The sequence below is a fragment of the Thalia democratica genome, chromosome 6 (genome assembly GCF_965202585.1).
Source record: "Thalia democratica chromosome 6, ktThaDemo2.hap1.1, whole genome shotgun sequence".
Classification (NCBI taxonomy): Eukaryota; Metazoa; Chordata; class Thaliacea; order Salpida; family Salpidae; genus Thalia; species Thalia democratica.
The window spans coordinates 19,121,898-19,140,804 of NC_139170.1; the positions used below are offsets into that span (position 1 = coordinate 19,121,898).

At 25.5% G+C, this 18,907-nt stretch overlaps 1 protein-coding gene across 1 annotated transcript; it reads right to left on the reverse strand.

The window, feature by feature from the left end:
* Nucleotides 1-327: 327 nt before the first annotated feature.
* On the reverse strand, nt 328-3,597 carry LOC145838881 (alpha-tectorin-like). The gene is made up of 8 exons (XM_082946502.1): nt 3,568-3,597; nt 3,199-3,203; nt 2,790-2,976; nt 2,344-2,492; nt 1,849-2,038; nt 744-817; nt 490-682; nt 328-432 (listed from the first exon to the last, which is right to left on the reverse strand). The coding sequence occupies exons 1-8, from the start codon at nt 3,595-3,597 to the stop codon at nt 328-330; spliced, it is 933 nt and encodes a 310-aa protein (XP_082802628.1).
* Nucleotides 3,598-18,907: the final 15,310 nt, after the last annotated feature.

Below are 18,907 nucleotides of genomic sequence, written 5' to 3' on the forward strand. Positions count from 1 at the left end.
GATAACTAAAACAGATTTGTTATAGTAAAAGCAAAATGTGAGTTACTTCGAAAAAAAATAATTTTGTTATAAAAATAAAAAAATAGTTAAGTAAAAAAATACCTGTTTAAAGTCTACATTTGATTTTAGAAATATCTAGAAGCCCGTTGTCACACGTTGCTGTAGTGAAAAGAGAAGAAAATTTAAGGTCACATGAGTATAGAACTGTTTCACCATGCTTGACTAAGGTGTTTGTATTATTAACCGTTGCATTTGGTACTTCTACTACACAACAATCTTTAAAAAGAAAAAAAAAGTTATACGCGTAACAATTTAAAATTAATTTAATTATGTACCTTGTTTGCGACCGACATTAATCTTTCCAGTTGAAATGATGTTTTCAGTTGACAAAGACCTTTTAATTCTGCTAGAAGTTTCATTGCTCATACAACCCTGATTAATTATTTAAAACTTAAATAACTCTTACGTGTTTAATAAATAAAAACCTACGTGAGAATAAACTTCCTGTTTACACTTCTGATCGCTTTCTGAGCATACTGTGGCGTAACAATGAATAAAAAGAGAATTTTGTCTTGACGTCCACACGAAAGATTTAAAGAAAAAGTTTGCAGTTGATGATACAAAATTAGAATCGACACCAAGATCTACTCCTGCGCTTTCGCCAGGATATACATCTGCGCAGCTAAATCAAATATAACAATGCTTAAATTTTTATGAACATAAAAACGTTGAAAGTAACTAACCCTTGTGAATTGATGATATCGTAAGTTATTGAAGAATAAGGGTCGTTCACCGGAGTTACGTAACAGTTATGAGCCTAAAGAATAAAAATTGGATTGAAAAATCAAATTTTGAAGACATTTTAAAGATCAAATACATTAATTAATAACTGAACTAAGTTCTTTTATACCTATATAAACAGATCTAAATATTTATTGTATATTTACTATAGTGTTTATGTATACGATAAAATAAAGAAAGTTAATGTTTATCATATTTTTTCTTATGCTAATAAGTTTCATAATTGATAACAGTTTTTAACTTGTTATAAAACGCCTGATATATAAAATACGAAAAGGTAATTTTTTAGAACCTCAAAATTTTCAAATTTTGTAGTATAATAAAGATCTCAAATATAAAATCTTTAAATTTTTTAATTTATAGTTTGTTTTGGTTGGAAATTAGTAATCTATCGAATTCGGCTAGATCTTTAAAAAAAAGCACTGTTTCAGGGTAAAATTAATTGAAAAGAACAAGTGTGAGTCAATTTTATTAAAACGGAACGCTGTTTATAATTTGGTACTAAATTAACATTAAGCTAATATCAAAAAGTTAGCTATAAACACAAGTTCTAAGTCAACCATTAAGCACAAATAAATCCATAGTACTAGATAATTAATCTATATAATAAAAGTTTACAAACACTTATAACTCTTCTCTTGGTGCAAAATGTTTAATGAATGTTTTTTGCTTATTAATGATAAACCAATATTTATTTATATTTTTATTTTCTGTACTGTTTCAAACACAATGAGTTTATTTTACCCTTAAATCAATTAATCTTTGTGTATATTAACCAACGTACTATAAGAATGTTGGTAAAATTGAAAATCACTAAACTAGAGAACTTTTTCTTAATTAGAACATAATAACAAGTAATAAAAGAGTCAAATAACTGTATTCGGACCGTTAAATGTAATGGAAATTCAAACTTGTTAGACAAGAACGGATTCAAATTTATACGACCGGTTGATTACTAGCTAAAATAAGCTTAAATTAGAAAACTATATTATCTATCGTCTTTATACTTAAAGTGTTACTAAAGCTTGCTATTTATAAAAAACAAACGTGTAGTAGAAGCTTAGTTGACCCGATTTGATGAACTTGTGCCTGCAGATAAATTGGCTGCTGCAGTTGTACATTTGATGTGCAGCTCTCTTCTTTGTAACTCCTATCTCTCATTACTTTTAGTGAGTATTTATAATCCTCATTAAAAACTTGCTTATTTCCTGATGCCTCACTGCTTATAAGAGGTGAACTATTTTAACTTTATAATACTTTTGACAGTTGAATCACCACCATATTCATTTTTCTTAGTAAGGTCGAGTAGTGTTTTTATATTATTAAACTTTGTTAAATAGTTCTAATATAATATAAAAAGTTGTGTAAAATTTGATAAGTTGCGATTTTTTTAAACCTAGCTTTAAGTATCTTAGATACCTTTATAATCACATATTGAAAGTATGGGGATCATTTTTATTTAGAAAGTACTAAAAATCTTTAATATAAAAACAGCTATCTTTAATTTACTTAAACCGATTAAATAAAGTATAGTTTGCTAACATCTCAGACACAGTCATTGGGTATCCCACTGAAAAAGGAGAACTGCCAAAACTATACGTACATCCAACTTTAAAAGAACCACATCTCGCTCTCCTAATATTTCTGATGACATTTGGATATCGCTTTACTTCCCATACTACTCTTGTTTCCTTAAAAAATTACGAATAAAATAAAAACACTTGAAGACAGTGTGATAATAATTAATTATACTTGTTATACCGGTTTACAAAACGTACTTCAGAAAGCAGATTTATTTTTAGAAAAAGAAATCATACAAAACTGTTTGCAAACATATCTTTAAAAAATATAGACTTCTCGTTACGCAACTATACTAATGTACGAAATAAGCACAGTAAAACAGTAATAATTCAAACAATTTGTTAAACTTATAACAATTTTGTATCATAAGTAAACAAAGTTTTTTTAACAGTATTGCTATAACAAACATTTTCATTAGATTCAACGACACCCCCACACTCTTCTATGTTTTTCAAATGAAAGTAAAAACTTCCATTAATTGTTTGAACTTTACAACTAGGCTTAGGCGAAGAACCATTTCCACAAAGATCATCTTCACCAAGTATTAATGTTGAATCCGTGCCTGGGAACTCTAAACTCCAGTTTGTGGGAATTCTGTGATAGTTGTTGAAGTTAAACCTATGCCTTTTGTTTACAAGTATACTTAAGACAACTAACTTGATCACTATTTCTGGTGAGCATTGAACATCAATGTCTGAAAAAAAAGCAAGTATAAGAACTATTTTTTTAGAAATATATTTAAAGCTAGTATAAAAAAAGCTTTCTTTTCATTATTATTTCAGAGAGTTTAAATTACAGTACTGTAAAAATAACTACCTGTTCTTAAAAACACATCACGGTTTAAATTAAAAACAGGTTGTACTTTATGGAAACAGCCTAGGTTGAATAACAGAATCATCCAAGTTACGTTACTTACAATAAAAAATATCAAAAGTGTGACTAATAAAACTTTCAATGCTTTGTTTTTTCTTTGTGGTTGACCATATAGCCGTGTCATTATTTAAAGTAAATGTAGAGCTTTGAGTTTATGTTTAAATAGATTGTAGTAGTTAAGATTTTAAATGGTTAAACAAGCATCTATTTCGAAAATTGGTCAGTTTAGACTGCTTTGAGAGCTGACTGAGTAAACTTATTAGTTGTGTTTACAAATCTGGAAAGTAAAAATATGAAAATGTAAATACTAACCTGAGCTCCACACTGAAGAGACTGCAGCATGTAATAAAAAGATAAAACAAGTAACACTTTTCATTTGTTTTTTTTTAAGGAGTATCTACTATAAATAATATTAACTATGGAAATTTGATTATATATTTTTTCAAGATAAATTGAATCATTAAATTTTACGTAAAATATCTTTAAAGTATATTACATATTAAAGAATTAATCATTGCACACATTTACTTTCCCTGCTATTTAATAAAACAGACCTACTGTAATTAAAATAGTACATAACATTGCCTTCTTTTGTTTCAACAATTATAAGTTTTTGTCATATAATTAAAAGCTTGTATAAAATTTTGGTAATAACAAAACTTAGTTTAGTCTATATTTTTATCTTATAAAATAATTCTTCTAACAAGTCTATCCAGAAACTACTTTATAACTAAACTATAAAAGCGATAGTTTTTAAGGAAAACTAAAGCGTGTAAACTCTAGTAACAACTTAATGAGTAAATAATGTATTCTACTATTGGCAACGAACTTTGTAAATTTTATAAGATTTTGTTAGTTTTGTAAAAAACTAAATATGAACTAAGTGAATAACACAAGATTATTATATTTTGTTTCTTGTTCACTTAAAAAATTAATGAAAAGTACGCAGTTAAAAGTTCTATTATTAGTCTAAAGTTGAACTGCATATAAATTGAGAAATTAACATTATTTCAAAAATAAAAAGTGTATACCCTTTTTAAGAAGTTTTTTAGCAGACAGAATTTATACACAAAATTAATATATAAGCTAATATAATTCAAAAAGTTACTATAAACATGTAGTACTTATGAAGTTATTTTTGCTTGTGTTGAACTAGAATTTATAAGTTATTAGTTTGGTGTAATTCTAGCTTAGTTTATAAAAAAATGTTACTAACAAAAAAAAAACATTTTTTTTTTCACATTAGTTTATATTATATAAATTAATTATTTTTAAGCTGTAATTCCTGAAGCTCGCAAATAATTTTACGGTTTGAAATTTAGTTTAATATAAGTATATTCTATTTTCTCTAAATACTAAAACAATACTTAGTTAGTAACTGCACTATATACCCTAAAATTCATCTTTACAATTACTACAAAACTACCAAGAGTTATATGCTAGGTATGATTTTTTTTTGCGCATAAGTACGCGAAAAAAAATTTCAAACAAATTTTCTGTAACTATAAAATAAAGAAATATTGAAAAAAAAGGTTACTAAGCGATAAAATGAATTAAACTTATTTTCAATATTTACTCCAGAAACTTATAATTTGAGTCAAGCTAAGTAAATGAAGGCATCTATTTATCCTATTTTTGTTTTGTTCTTCTTACTGCTTATTAGCTATAGAAGAGACATTGACTAACAACACAATGTCATTCTTAAAGTCATATATTACTTAGATTTAGAGATAACATACTTAACTTTTCAAGTGCCTTTATCTTTGATAACCTATTTTTAGATGTTTGTTACATTTTGAAACTTATACTTCCAATTTTTACATTTAGTTTTAAAACTTGCAACAAATTAATCTTCTATTGATGTGTAAAACAACCTAAAATATTTCTTTTAGTATCCACAACCCAATTTTTTTATAAATGGACTTACGCTAAATGAAATTACAAAAAGCGATTCTGTTTTTAATTTACTTAAAAGTACAGAAACTTACATCAGAAATTACTTCTTTTTTTTCTATTATCTATTATTAAATAGGTTAATTATTAAATACTAGTAGCTACTTTCTTTATAATTTTACTTTACTTTAAAGTGGTAAAAAGTTTGTATTCTGATTGTTTATACATTTATAGAAAGTTTATTAAATAGGTTAATTATTAAATACTAGTTGCTACTTTCTTTATAAATTTACTTTAAAATGGTAAAAAGTTTGTGTTTCTGATTGTTTATACATTTATAGAAAGTTTTGTATAAATGTAAATTAACTCTGTACTTAGTCTATAAGTAATGAAAAAACGGATATGTTAGTTCTAAAAACAGTTATAATTAACAAAAACCTCTATTTTACATTTGAGTGGATAAAATTCAATCATAAAATGATTTTAAGTCATAAAATTTGTTTGTTTACCTAACTATTAAATCATGTAACAGCAGTATACCATAAGTAGTTAATGTTTGATTAAAATATAAATTGCTATTATACTTTAAATGCTTTTGGAGCTTTAGTTTGTGTTAAATCAAAGGACACAACATAATTTTACTGTAGATGAGTTTAAAATGATACGTTTTCAGTTGATACTACTGCTTTTTTATATCTCATACGCTAATGCAACATGTCCATCAGAATGCAGGTTTTTCAAACAGTTGAAATATCGCATAAAAGTTTTTTTAAATAGTAAGATTTATAAGATGCCTAGTTTAACGTAAAAGAATATAGAGTTTATATAATTTATAATCAAAATAGGTATTATGCATTGATATATTAGGTTGAACATGAAAAAAAAAATATTTAAATATCTTAAACAAGAAGCTTAAAAAAATTTGCATGAAAATAAGTTTTAATAATTTTCAATGGTTTTATATTCGAACAGCTGTTTCAGTCTATCACCTGATAATCTCATTGTCGATTGTTCAAATCGAAACCTGACTCAGGTTCCTCAGTTTGACGATGACATGGCTTCAATGGTAGAACTTCAGTTACAAGGGAACATGATTAGCCAGTTACCATCCGGAAGTTTTGGAAAACTTAATAACTTAAAGTGAGAAAAGTTAAAGTTTTCTTTTATAGATTATTTTCCTTTCTTAAAATGCTAGCATATTTATTGTCCCGAAAGTTTTTGAAAACCTAGTTTGACCTTAAGCATTTATTCTTACAAACATATTTTAAAGTGACTTCAAACAAATTTAAGTTTTGAAATAAATTTTCAAAAGGTAAATTAAATAATAATTTAGATTTATTAAAGTTTATCTTTATAATCAACATTGATGCAAAATGGTGCTGTATTCTTTTCCAATCATTAATTTGCATTGAAAGTAAGTTCATTAACAAAAAGAAAAATGTTGATAATAGAATGATTTATTTTTAGGTTTTTATACTTACAAGAAAACAAAATTACCACAATATCCGATGATGCCTTTTACAATTTAACATTACTTCAAGCGCTGTACATTAACGATAATGAATTGTCATCAGTGACAACTTCCATGTTTTCAACTTTAGCTAACTTGCAACTTCTCTATTTGCAAAACAATCAAATAAGGTATTTGTATGACGGAGTTTTTGACGGTCTGACAACGGTAAATTTTTGTATTGAATTGTTGTTGTTTTATGTTTTTCTTTAATTTATAACCAAAAATTCAATCAAATTTTCTATATTTGAACAAATAAGCAGTATATAACTAGTATTTACATATTTTTTAGTTATTCAATTAAGTTTTTTATTCAAAAAAATACACTTTTTATAAATTTGTAAGTTAAAAAATGTACATACATTTATGCTAGGGTTGATTTTAATCTATTCGTAATAGGCATAAACAAATTATGTGAGTTTGTTACAAGAAACTAAAAGTTTAAAACAAGTTTACTATCATTTAAAAGTTTTGTTACTAACTATTAGCATTTTAGTAAATTGAGAAAAATCACAATACTTTTAACTAAAACTTTCTTTGTTTGTCTTAAATTTTAATTGCTAGAAAAAAATCTCTTAGTTATCTAAAAGTAAATTTTACTCAACTTTGTACAAAAAGTTAATTTTATTTTATAAAACCTTCTTAATTATTACTGTCCAGTTTGTTGTTTAATTATGCTTTTTTTATTTAGTTCAAACTAAAAACAAAACTGTTGTTATGACTCAGAAAAGTATTTTTTTTCGTAGGTGTTAATGATAAAAAAATTTATATAGTTTTTTGATTCGTATACTTTAAAACAAACATTAAATCTGTAAATAATAAGAAAAGCATTAATCTAATTATTCAATATAATTTAGTATAAACATACAAAAATAGTTGCGTTCCACAACTATAAGTACAATCATAATGATCACATAACAAGCTTCGAAAAGAGTTTGCTAACTAAATATAAGTTTGTATGAGTTTGAACTGCATGTTTCTTACTGTTATAAACTTATAAATTTGCTGAAATAATAAGTAATACAAATTTTAAATTATAAAGGTTGTTGAAATATCAGTTTCCGGAAACAGACAACTTTCAAATATAACTGAAAATGTATTTTGTTCGTTATCAAATTTGAAATTTCTTGATATAAGTTCTAAGTAAGTTGGAATTATTAGTTTTTAATTTTTTAATGTTTTACGTAATCAAAGATTTAGAACTTTTTTAACTTATACTTTAACTGTTTTTACTTAAAGTTACCATAAAAAAGTGTTTGTTTTATTCTATGCAATACATGTAAAACTTAAACTTACAAATTAATAATTAAAGTTTAATGAATGAATTTTATAGTACAACGAAATAGTATAGTTACCTCGACATTTATATTAACCACAAACAAAACTATAAATAAATCACAATAAATTAATGCATTTGAAGCAGGGTTTCCCAAAGTGGGCGATAATTAGTAAGGGGGCGAAAGGGTTGGCGATAACTAGTAAGGGGGCGAAAAGGGGGCGATTTTAAAATTTTCTACTTTTTATGTTGCTATTTTACTAATTTTAGCTTACTATTAAATATTTGACCCTGAGGTAAAACTTAAACAAAAAAAGTTTATTTTGTTTATGTAAAATATAGAGAAAAAATAAAGTACTTATGACTCCTACTTTCAAGTAACTTACATATTTTCATTTATAAATTTTCTTATTAAACAATTACATAGATCATAGACGATCGGAATCCCTCTCACTATTTTATAACCTGACATATATGTTATTTGGGATCATAAATGGTTTGTAAAAATCTATGTTATATATTATTAAATTCCTAGGTAAACTGGCAACCCTGTATACTTTTTTTTATTGAAAATATCATGAGGTGCTAGTTATATCACTTCATGATATTTCTAATTGTTTTTTGAAAATTCACTAATTTAGACTAAAAAATAAAGTTATACAGGGTTGCCAATTTACCTAGAAACCTGGAAAAACCTGGAATTTGTCAATTTAGGCAAAAAAAAACAAAAAATCTGGAATTTTCACTAATTTCAACATATTAAGTAGTAAAATTTCGATTTGACACAAAAAAGCTATCATATAGATAAAAATATGGATCCCTTCGAGGCAGATCTTTTTGAAGTAAACGACTCACAGGAAACCTTCTCAAGCTTACAAACTGACCTTAAACTTAAAGTAAATTTTTCAAAAAAACGATATGAAAACTTTTGGACTCAACAAAAACTAATGCAAAAGTATCAAATCATTTGAGAGGAATTTAGATTATTGTTTATAGTTTTTCCTTCTATCTATGTTGTTGAGATATATTCAAACTGTAAAAGCTTTCAGTTCAGTTATCAACATCTTGAGCAAAAGATCTAATCTAAGTATTTGTAAAGGAGGCTTTATTTTACTGATTGAGAATCAGATTAGAAAAACTTGGAAGCAGTCGTGAACCTTATCCTTCCCATTATGTTAGACTTCAATAGCATACATTATTTTATGAAAGTTTTTTTTTTTATTTGATCTTTTAAAGTATTTCTTATTTAACCTGGTTTGTATTGTATCTAATTAGTGTTTTTATAATAAAATTTTTATTAAGTTATTTATTGTACAACAGGTTTGCGTAATGCCTAATAAATATTAATTACGGTAGACTTCCTCTTGAGTGCGCACTTTTTACCCAAAAAGAAGTGCAAATTTATATTTTCTAATATATAACTTAAATAAAGTCTATTACTAACTAAGTATTAATAAAACAAAAAATACATAATATTTAATAGCTTATATAGTGCTATTTTTTAATGAATGTTAATTTTATGTTTTAGTTGATTTTATGTAATTGCATATAACATTTTTAAGTTTATCATTTTGTAAAAAAAATGGTAGTAATTCTTAAGTTTGCACTTTTTGATTTTGTTCAAAGTGCGAACTCAAGCGGAAGTCTACTGTATTTATTAAATGGTTTATGTTTTTAATCAGTTAATAGTTTTATTTTGACCTGGTTAATTTTGTAGTTTATATTTGTCGTTTTACGTAACACTAAAAGTTGTTATAGCATAGTGATTAAAGTAATTCTTTGAAAGAAGTTTATTTGACATATTTTTGTTATCACTTGTTTAACCTGTATAAATAAAAAAATCTTGATAACCATTAAAGTTTTTATTTCAATTTTTTTTTTTGGTTTTAAAAGAATATAGATTTGTGGTCTCTGTTTGAAATGACTTCAAATTTTTTATTTAAAAGATTCTTAAATTCAATTTTGTTTTCTAACTTGATTTATTATTGTTAAAATATATATATATTAAGGAATACTAAAATATTTATACAACTGTTTTTTGTTTTATCTTAATTTTTAATATATTAGCAATTAGAATGTGTTGTTTATTTTAATAGTTCAACACTAGCTTTTAGTTTTTCACTATTTTCTTCTGGTAAATTATTATAGGCTAATAACTAGAGAAAAATTAAATTTAAACAGTATTAAAAAAGCCATCAAAAAGACTGCTACAGTTACAAAACAAAAATTTAACCTAATTAAAATAACTTTTAGTCGATTACTTTCTGTTTACAGAATTAACTGTAAAACTTTTTATTTTATTTTTTTGAATCTAAATTAAGAAAAAAGAAATTGTTAAAATTAAGTTTTAGTTTCCTAAAGGTTATTCCAAGTCAAATACTATTTAATGGTATTCTGCTACAAAACATATAGTTTAAAAATTTTAAAATTAAGTTTTTAACTTTACAACTAACTTGCTTATAATATATCTTAGCATTTAAATTAATAATTTTACTGCATTAACTGAAGCTGTTGATGAAACCACTTTTTATGTGAGATAATCAACCAGTCGGTCAAACTTCCTCAAACTAGATCAGAACTTATGTTTTAAAATTTATTTTATTAAATGTAAAATAAACTGTTCATTCTTTTATAGTTTTTTAATCTCTGGTATAATAATTTTAGAACATGCCTATTTAAAAAATAATTTAAGTATTTTGTGTGGCTTAAATAAGTTACTTAGTATTAACTTTTAAATGTCTGAAATTCGTTATATGAGAGATTATTATAATGTCAGGTTTAAGTTAAGATTTCAGATGTGTTACGTACGGTTAAGATCCAGTCAAATTTTGACCCGCCAAGTAACTTGAAAACTACTTGTGCAAAATAAACAAAATTTAGTTTTTTTATACTTAATATTTTGAAATACACTTTCAAATTGGTTTTCAGTTCACAATAGTATTTCCTAGATCAAAATAATACTAAATAATTTTATTACAAATTCGCTCGAGTTTTTTAATTTTCATATATGTTATTTTTTAAATTATGCAGCCCGCAATTACATTTTTTAACGAGTTAAAACTAGAAAAGATTTTTTAGTAAATATGAATTGCTGACTACGAAAGTTGTCCACCACTACCCTAAAAGTTTCATTAGTTTCAAAACAATTCATATCTAAACAGGATTAATTAAAGATTACACAAGGCTTTTTATTAATTAAGTATTTTAATACACGTTACTGGGCTTATAAGAAAACATCTGTAACTTATTTTCCCAAGCCCTGTAAACTACTTTGAACACAGCCCAAAAGTGCGTGCATAAGAAGTACCAGACTAAATTACATTTCGAACACAACTTTTTCGGCTCAAAAGTTTGTACTCAAGAGAAAAACTACTTTGTAAAATCGTGGGGCGATTATTTTTCAAATTTCTGAAAAGGGGGCGATTTAGAAAATGAGTTTCGGAAACCCTGATTTAAAGGTTTAACAATACGCTGTGTACTTATTACTTACTTGTTATTTTTAAACAGTTGATTAAATATTATATCATTACATATACAAGCAAACTTCAAATATTACATCAATTTATTTTATACTTATGACAGTTCCATTGAAGTTTTAAATCCAAATGTGTATTCATGCATATCCAGCTTAGAAAAGTTGTACATCAACGATCCAGAATTTTTCACTTGTGATGATACTTTAAAGCCTTTTAAAGAAGTATGATACCTACTCAATTCTCTCTTTTTTAACGTTTTAGTAAATTTAAACAGAATCCAAGACAGTTATTAGTATAAGTTTTTTGATTTTATATTTTAAGAGTAAAATTAAACTGTTTTAAATTAAACCTGTTTATGTTGAAAGTGGACTGCAACATCAGGAAACCCGCTTCAAAATCAAGTGCTACTTGTTTGCAAGCAACCAGAATACATGGTAGGGTTTTCAATAAACCAAATATCAACGGTTAATCTAGTTTCTAGTAACACATGTCCAGTTGGTTGTTCTTGTTTTCAAAACGGATTAAATACTATAGTCGACTGCTCAAATACAGGTTTTAAAAAAATTAAAGGAAAAAACTTGCCGTTTTTTTAACGAAACAAATGTGTTGTTTGTTTAAAGTTTTTATCAATAACAATAGCAAATATAATTTGTAAACTTAACACAACTTAATAACACTAGAGTTTCTTCAGGTCTACAAGAAGTTCCAGATAATATTCCTCCGAACACAATTGAGCTTCTACTTCAGAACAATCAAATCTCACAACTTATTCCCAACAACTTTATTCATTTACCTAACCTTAGGTTTGTTTTTTTTTTTGAGTTCTTTGTATACTCCAAACTTTTTTTAACTTTGATACTTAAAAACACATATTTAAATCAAGTTGTTGTTAAAATCCTCTATAACCTAATTAAAAAAAATCTCAGTTTTAAACTAAAGTAAATTAAAACATGCCTAAATACTTTCGATTACATGACAATTCAAATTCTGACAATTCAAACTCTTAACAAAATATTTAAAAAACATATCTCACAAATATTGCACACACTGTCAAAACTTTAGAGTTTCGAAAGGATGTAAACAAAGCAAACTCTACAGCCTGGAATCAATATTGATTGAGGAAGAGCGATCTAAGTTAAATACGCAAATAGCATTAAATGGAAAAGCAAAATTATTAACAATTTATTAATAAACATATCTTTACTTTAATTTTACTTGCTAAATCTCTAAAGTTTGTATTTATTTGAACTTATTCATACGTCATAAACTAAACTTAAATTGTTTTACTAACCAAAGTTTTTTCAAATTCATTTAACATTTATCACTTTAAAATGAATCTAGTATATTTTTGAAAAGTATGGTGAAATAGAATATAAAATAAAATGAGTAATATGTTAATAATAAGTTGCAAACGGTATATAAATATCTCACAAAGTAGCATATATTTAAAAAAAAGTTTCTAGGTCTTATTAGTATCTACAAGCCATGTTTATTTTTTGCAAAATTTTAAACATTTTTTGAGATATGGCTAAAACTTGCTTTAAAGTAAATTAATTTTTATTAAATTTTAAATATCTCAATAATTCTTAAAGTTTTCCAAAATAATTAAAAAATGGCTTGTAGATGTTAATAATAAGTAAAATCACATATTCTCATTTTTATTACATATATTTTACTTTTTGAGTTTTTGATTCCTTTAATATTTTAAATAATTTGAATTGTCGGAATTTGAAAAGTCGTGCACCTAATAGTTTTAGCTATTTTTTGTTATATATTATATGATTTTGGATTAATTATTTTAAAAAGAAAGTTTTTTAATCCTTTATGAAAACTTAGTTTAAAAAAAATATTAAAACAGGTATTTAAGCTTACAGTCATGCGGAATTTCAATAATAGAAACAAACTCTTTGAACAACTTAAGAAATTTGAAACAACTTTATTTGCAAGACAACGATATCGTTTTGTTACCAATTTCGGGTTTTGGTGAACTTACTTCATTAGAAGTACTTTATATGCAAAACAACAGAATTGGTGTACTTACAAGACAAATGTTGTTGGGTATTGACAATGTTAGAGTTTCAATTAGTAATTATTTTATATATTTTGTTTTTTACTTTTATCTGCATTAAAAGGCAAATATTTTTAACTTTTTTTTTAATACTTTTGTTTTTCTATAAAAATTTTTGATATTAAGTTGTTTGAATTATAAAAAGTTTTCTTGGTTATAAAATAAGATTTAGTGTAGTAAATTGGTTTTAGTTTAATCTCTTTGAATACTTATATAGGTCATTGAAGTATCCTTTTCTGGAAACCCTATATACACAATCGAAAATTCAACCTTTTGTTCTAAAAGTTCACTAAAAGCTCTTGATATTAGCAGAAGGTTTCTTTTTTGATAAATGAAGTTAAATACTTAACTTAACATTTAATACTTTACAGTGCAATTCCAGTTCTTGATCAAAGTGGTTTTACTTGCATTACAAGCTTAGAAAAGCTTTATATTAACAATCCTAAGCTTTTAAGATGTGATGCAAGCTTCAAATCATTCAAAAATGTAACTACTTGATTACAAATAGTATGATTTATTCAAAACCTTAGTATTTTTTTGGTTAACGATAAATAAGTTGTTAATTTTCTAAATAACAAATTGTAAAAGCTTAGTAGTCTTTTTACTTACTATTGGTAAACGTTTTTAAAACATCATAGTGGGCTTCATCTGAAGAAAGTCCTGTTCAAAACCTAGACCAAATGATTTGTACTGAACCATCCTATATGAAAGGTTTTTCAATTAACACTTTTAGTGAAGTGAATTTAGTCAGTCCTGGCAGTTGCCCCGATGGTTGTTCATGTTTTTCAAGTGTCGTTGATTGCTCCTTTATTGGCTAGTTTACTTATTTTTCATACAACGTGAACAAATTAATTACAAGCGAAGTTAACTTTTATTTATAAATCTACTGCTATTTATTATATATAATACTTCGATCTATAACATATACATACTTTATCTTAACAGCTTTAGAAACCATACCTAACAATATTTCACCAACTACAACTGACCTCAACTTGCAGTTTAACCAAATAAACGAGCTAATAACAAACCAATTTATTCATCTTCCTAACTTGAGGTATAAACTAAAAAATACTTTTTAAAATACTTACTGATAACCAACCGAAATATACATACTATTTTATATATACTAATTTAAACCGAAGTCAAAACATTGTTATAAATATAATTATCAAATTTATAGACATCTTAACCTACAATCGAACAATGGCTTATCAAATATTGACGCTGGAGCTTTCAACAATTTAAGAAAATTGAAAACTCTAAATATGGAGGACAACAGTATTGTTATTTTGCCACCTGCGATATTTTGGGAGCTGACCAGTTTGAACGTACTAAATCTTCAGAATAATAGGATTGGAATACTCACTAAACAAATGATGCTTGGACTTGACAATGTTAGAAATGTATAACTAAATCTAAAAAAACTTAAAACTAAAAAATGCGACTATTTTTATGTGCAGTCAGTTATTCTTTGCCTAACCATACATTTAAAATATTTTTGTTTTATAAAAAACTATATACTTTTGTTTTTTTAATCGTTATAGTTTGGTTTTAATTATTTACAGATTATTCAACTATCTTTCTCTGGAAACCCAATTTATGCTATCGAAAATTCAACGTTCTGTTCGAAGTTTGGCCTTCAAAATCTAGATTTAAGCAGAAAGTTAGACAGTTAAGCTGTGATTTATACTATTTATTAATGTTGTTTTATTTTACTTGCTTAAGTTGACGACTAATATTGCTTTAACTATTAAAACAAGTAGTCAGGTTTGTTATTTTCAGTGAACTTCTCACTTACAAAGCGGAGTACTTTTCCTGTTTACCGAACCTACAGCAGCTATATCTTAATGATCCAGAGAACTTAATTTGCAATGAAGACTTAAAGGACTTCAAAAAAGTAAATTGTGTATATAGTTTCTTATATAAAGACTGCAAAACTGTATACTTTTAAAGTTATCTTGTTACAACGTTGTTGTAATTGTTGTTTATCAAAAGTTTTTAAAACTAAATTTAAAGTTTATATAGCTTTGATATCTAAATACAGTTTATGATAAATTAAATATTTATTTTTATAAATGGAATTAAACATATTTGCTGTTTAAAAGAAACTTTTATGCTAAACCAAAAAAAATTATTAACATTTTGTTTACCTTCTTTTACTTCATTTAGTATGCAGAATCCACCACTAGCTTAAAATCTCAAAACCTTATCGAATGTTCTACTCCTGAGTACATGGCTGGTCTTGCATTCTCAGAATTTTCTTCTTCTAATCTTGTTTCACTCGGATCTTGTCCAGAACAATGCTCTTGTTTTGCGGACATTGTAGATTGTTCAGAAAAAGGTCATTTTGTTTTTTTTTTTGATGCGGTATCAAAAAAATGTATTTATACTATTTTAAAATATATCTCGAAATACAAAAAACTTATTATGTTTTTTTTTATGATCAGTTAATTGTGTATGACAGGTTTTTTTTCAATAAACACATATAGTTTAAAGTTTGCTTAAAGTTAAAAGCTGTGTACAGTAGATAAATCACCAAAAAAATTACGCAAATATTTATTATAGTGCTACTAAATAAATATTTTTATTCATATACCGCTAAAACTATATTTATATTAAATGGTTTATAACATGTTACAACTTGTTTTAAATAACAAAATGAATATTTTAAATAAAGACAATAATAATAAAATCTTATTCAAAAACTGTTTTATTTCTGTTTACAGTTTAAAAAAGTAAAACAAATACATACTCGTTAAATGTCTAGATCTTCCTAAAATTGCCTTTTGGGCAGTCATAAACTTTTAGTTTTTATCTTAATACTTTTCTAACTTTAGATTGCTTTTAAATATTCTATCTTGAGCAAAAATTTAAACTAGGGATTCCCAATTTTGGCGACATTATGGGAAATAACTAGTGAGGTGGATAAGCTTAAATAGGTAACTGACTAAGAAAGGGGCGATAAACAATAAAGGAAGGCGTTTTTTTTTTCTAATTTATGCCAAAGTAGCTATTATGAAAATTAATTTAGGAACTCTTTTCTAGATAGTAACGAAGTACGTGTAAAGCTTAAGCTTATAAATACGAAGAATAAAAAACGAGAATAAAAATAAATAGTATATGTAATACTAAGCCTAGAACGTTTAACACTAAAAAAATATTCTACAAAAACTTTACTTCAATTTTAGTTTTCCAACATTTATATAACTAGCCTAAAAAAAAGGGAATTTAAAACTTTTTTTTAAAGATAGAAGTTGATTAAACTATGTCTTAAGAATTTTAAGTTTAGTTAACAAAGTATTTCTAAAAGTTAAGTTTTGATATTTTTAAAACATAAAATAAGTGTATAGGCTGTATGTAATATTAAATATAAAAAACTAAAAAAAAAAAGCTTTAAAAAGTACAAAAAAAAGTTATATAAAAAGAAAATATTGAGAAACATTTAAAACTAATCTTAAAGTTAAATAAAGACTTTATTGTCATTTTTGATAAAACTAACTTAAATTTTTTCAATTAATCAGGCTTGTCTTCTGTACCTGAAGGAATTTCACCTGACACAAAAGAATTATTTTTACAGAACAATTTGATAGAAAAACAAGAAATCAATCAGTTTATTCATTTACAAGATTTAGAGTGAGTAATCATATGTGGTACCAAATTTATTAACTTTGATAAATACTTTAGCATCAATGTAGAAAAAAAAACTTTATTTGTTACTTTACTTTGCTCAATACAGAACTTTTTCTTAAAATTATTCGCAAACTCTAGGTATCTAAATTAGAAAAGTGTATTTAAAATAAAGTTATACTTTTTGTAAATAGTATAAAACAAACTAAATAAATTTTCTAATAATAAATAAATAACCTTTACTAGTAGCAAAAAGAACTATATAAACTTTAATTTAAATTTCTAGTTTTAAGCTTGAAAAAGTAAGATTTTAAAAAATAGCTTTTATGACAGCTTTTAAACGACTTTTTTTTTGTTAGGCGGTTGTACTTGCACAATAACAGCATTAAAACCATGGCTTCATCATCTTTTACTTCAGCTGCCAAGCTGCAACAACTAACATTACATGACAATGATATTGAAGAATGTCCGGACAGTTTGCTAGCCGGGCTAAATGACTTGAAAGCTGTCAACATGAACAATAATAAATTAACAGAATTAGGTGGTCAACTTCTAGAAAACTCTGGCAATGTTGTTGAGTTCTCTGTCAACGATAACCAACTGGAATCTCTTGATGGGAATATTTTTGACGGACTAACGTTTGTTTAAGATTAAAAACATATTTTTATTTTGTGCTTTTAACTTATTGTTAATAGGTTACCTAACAAGGTCTAAAAAAATACTTAAAAACTACTTTTTAAACTTAAAATAGTAAAAAATACAGTAACAATTAAAGTTTAATGAATTTAGTTTAATGTTAATCTAGAACAGGGGTCGGCAAACTGCGGCCCGCGGGCCAATTGCGGCCCGCGAAGGGTAAATCTGCGGCCCGCGAGCACGTTATTTTTTTGAATGGAATGCGGCCCGCGAAAGAAATTTTTGTGGCCCGCGAGCATGTAAATGTGGCCCGCTGAGAAAAAATATGTTTCAAGTTAAATTTTTTTCGGTAACTCGATTTAATTTGATTAGTTTGGTTTTAAGTCTGTATAATATTTAAAAATAATTTGAAGAAATTACTGCTTTAGTTTAAAAATGTGAAAAAGACAAATTAGCATTTTAACTGGATATTTTTCTGAGTTTCATAGTAACTTCTTTTTTACAACAGCAAGTAATTATCTGAAAAAAGAGTGTAAAAAGTGCTTGGATTTAATAAGTTAGTTATATAATATCTATTTATTAAATAAACTAAATGCAAGTGTTTTCCATTTTGTACAAAAGTAATTCACAGTAATTAATTAAAGTGTCATTTCTTTATAGCTTAGATATTCTTTTTCACTGTTTTTTATACCTAAGTTTCTTTTATAGATTTTTAATTTTTAAATGTTATATTTCAGTGTAAAAACATTCAAAATAACATAGTAATAAGAAATAAGGTTTTTTTAATTTTTCTTTTGACACATTTTGATTTTTTAGAAGTTTTCTTTGCACTTAAATTAATTTATATGTACACCAACTCAAAAAGATGCTCATATTTTAAACCACTTTTTATTTAATGCTTTAGTTAGTCTAAGTTTAGTTTATGCATAATTATCTAACATTGTTGTTTCTACATGTATCATCTAAATTTGTACAGACACATTTAAAACAGTATATATGATATAATTTAATATAGTTTTTGTTAGGTATACATTTTCATTTTTCAAACATTGTTTTTGTAAAACTAAGCTAACTTTTATGCCTTGCATATCAACAAACACATTTGCTGATTTTTGGAGCTACCTAATTAATATAAACTAGACTTAGGGATGGTAAATTTATCA

Coding starts and splice junctions, on each gene's coding strand:
- LOC145838881 (XM_082946502.1), bottom strand. CDS start 3,597: ATGCTGCAGTCTCTTCAGTGTGGAGCTCAG. Junction 2,039..2,343: donor CCAATGACTGTGTCTGAGAT/GTTAGCAAACTA, acceptor AAGTTAAAATAG/TTCACCTCTTATAAGCAGTG. Junction 683..743: donor GATATCATCAATTCACAAGG/GTTAGTTACTTT, acceptor TATTTGATTTAG/CTGCGCAGATGTATATCCTG.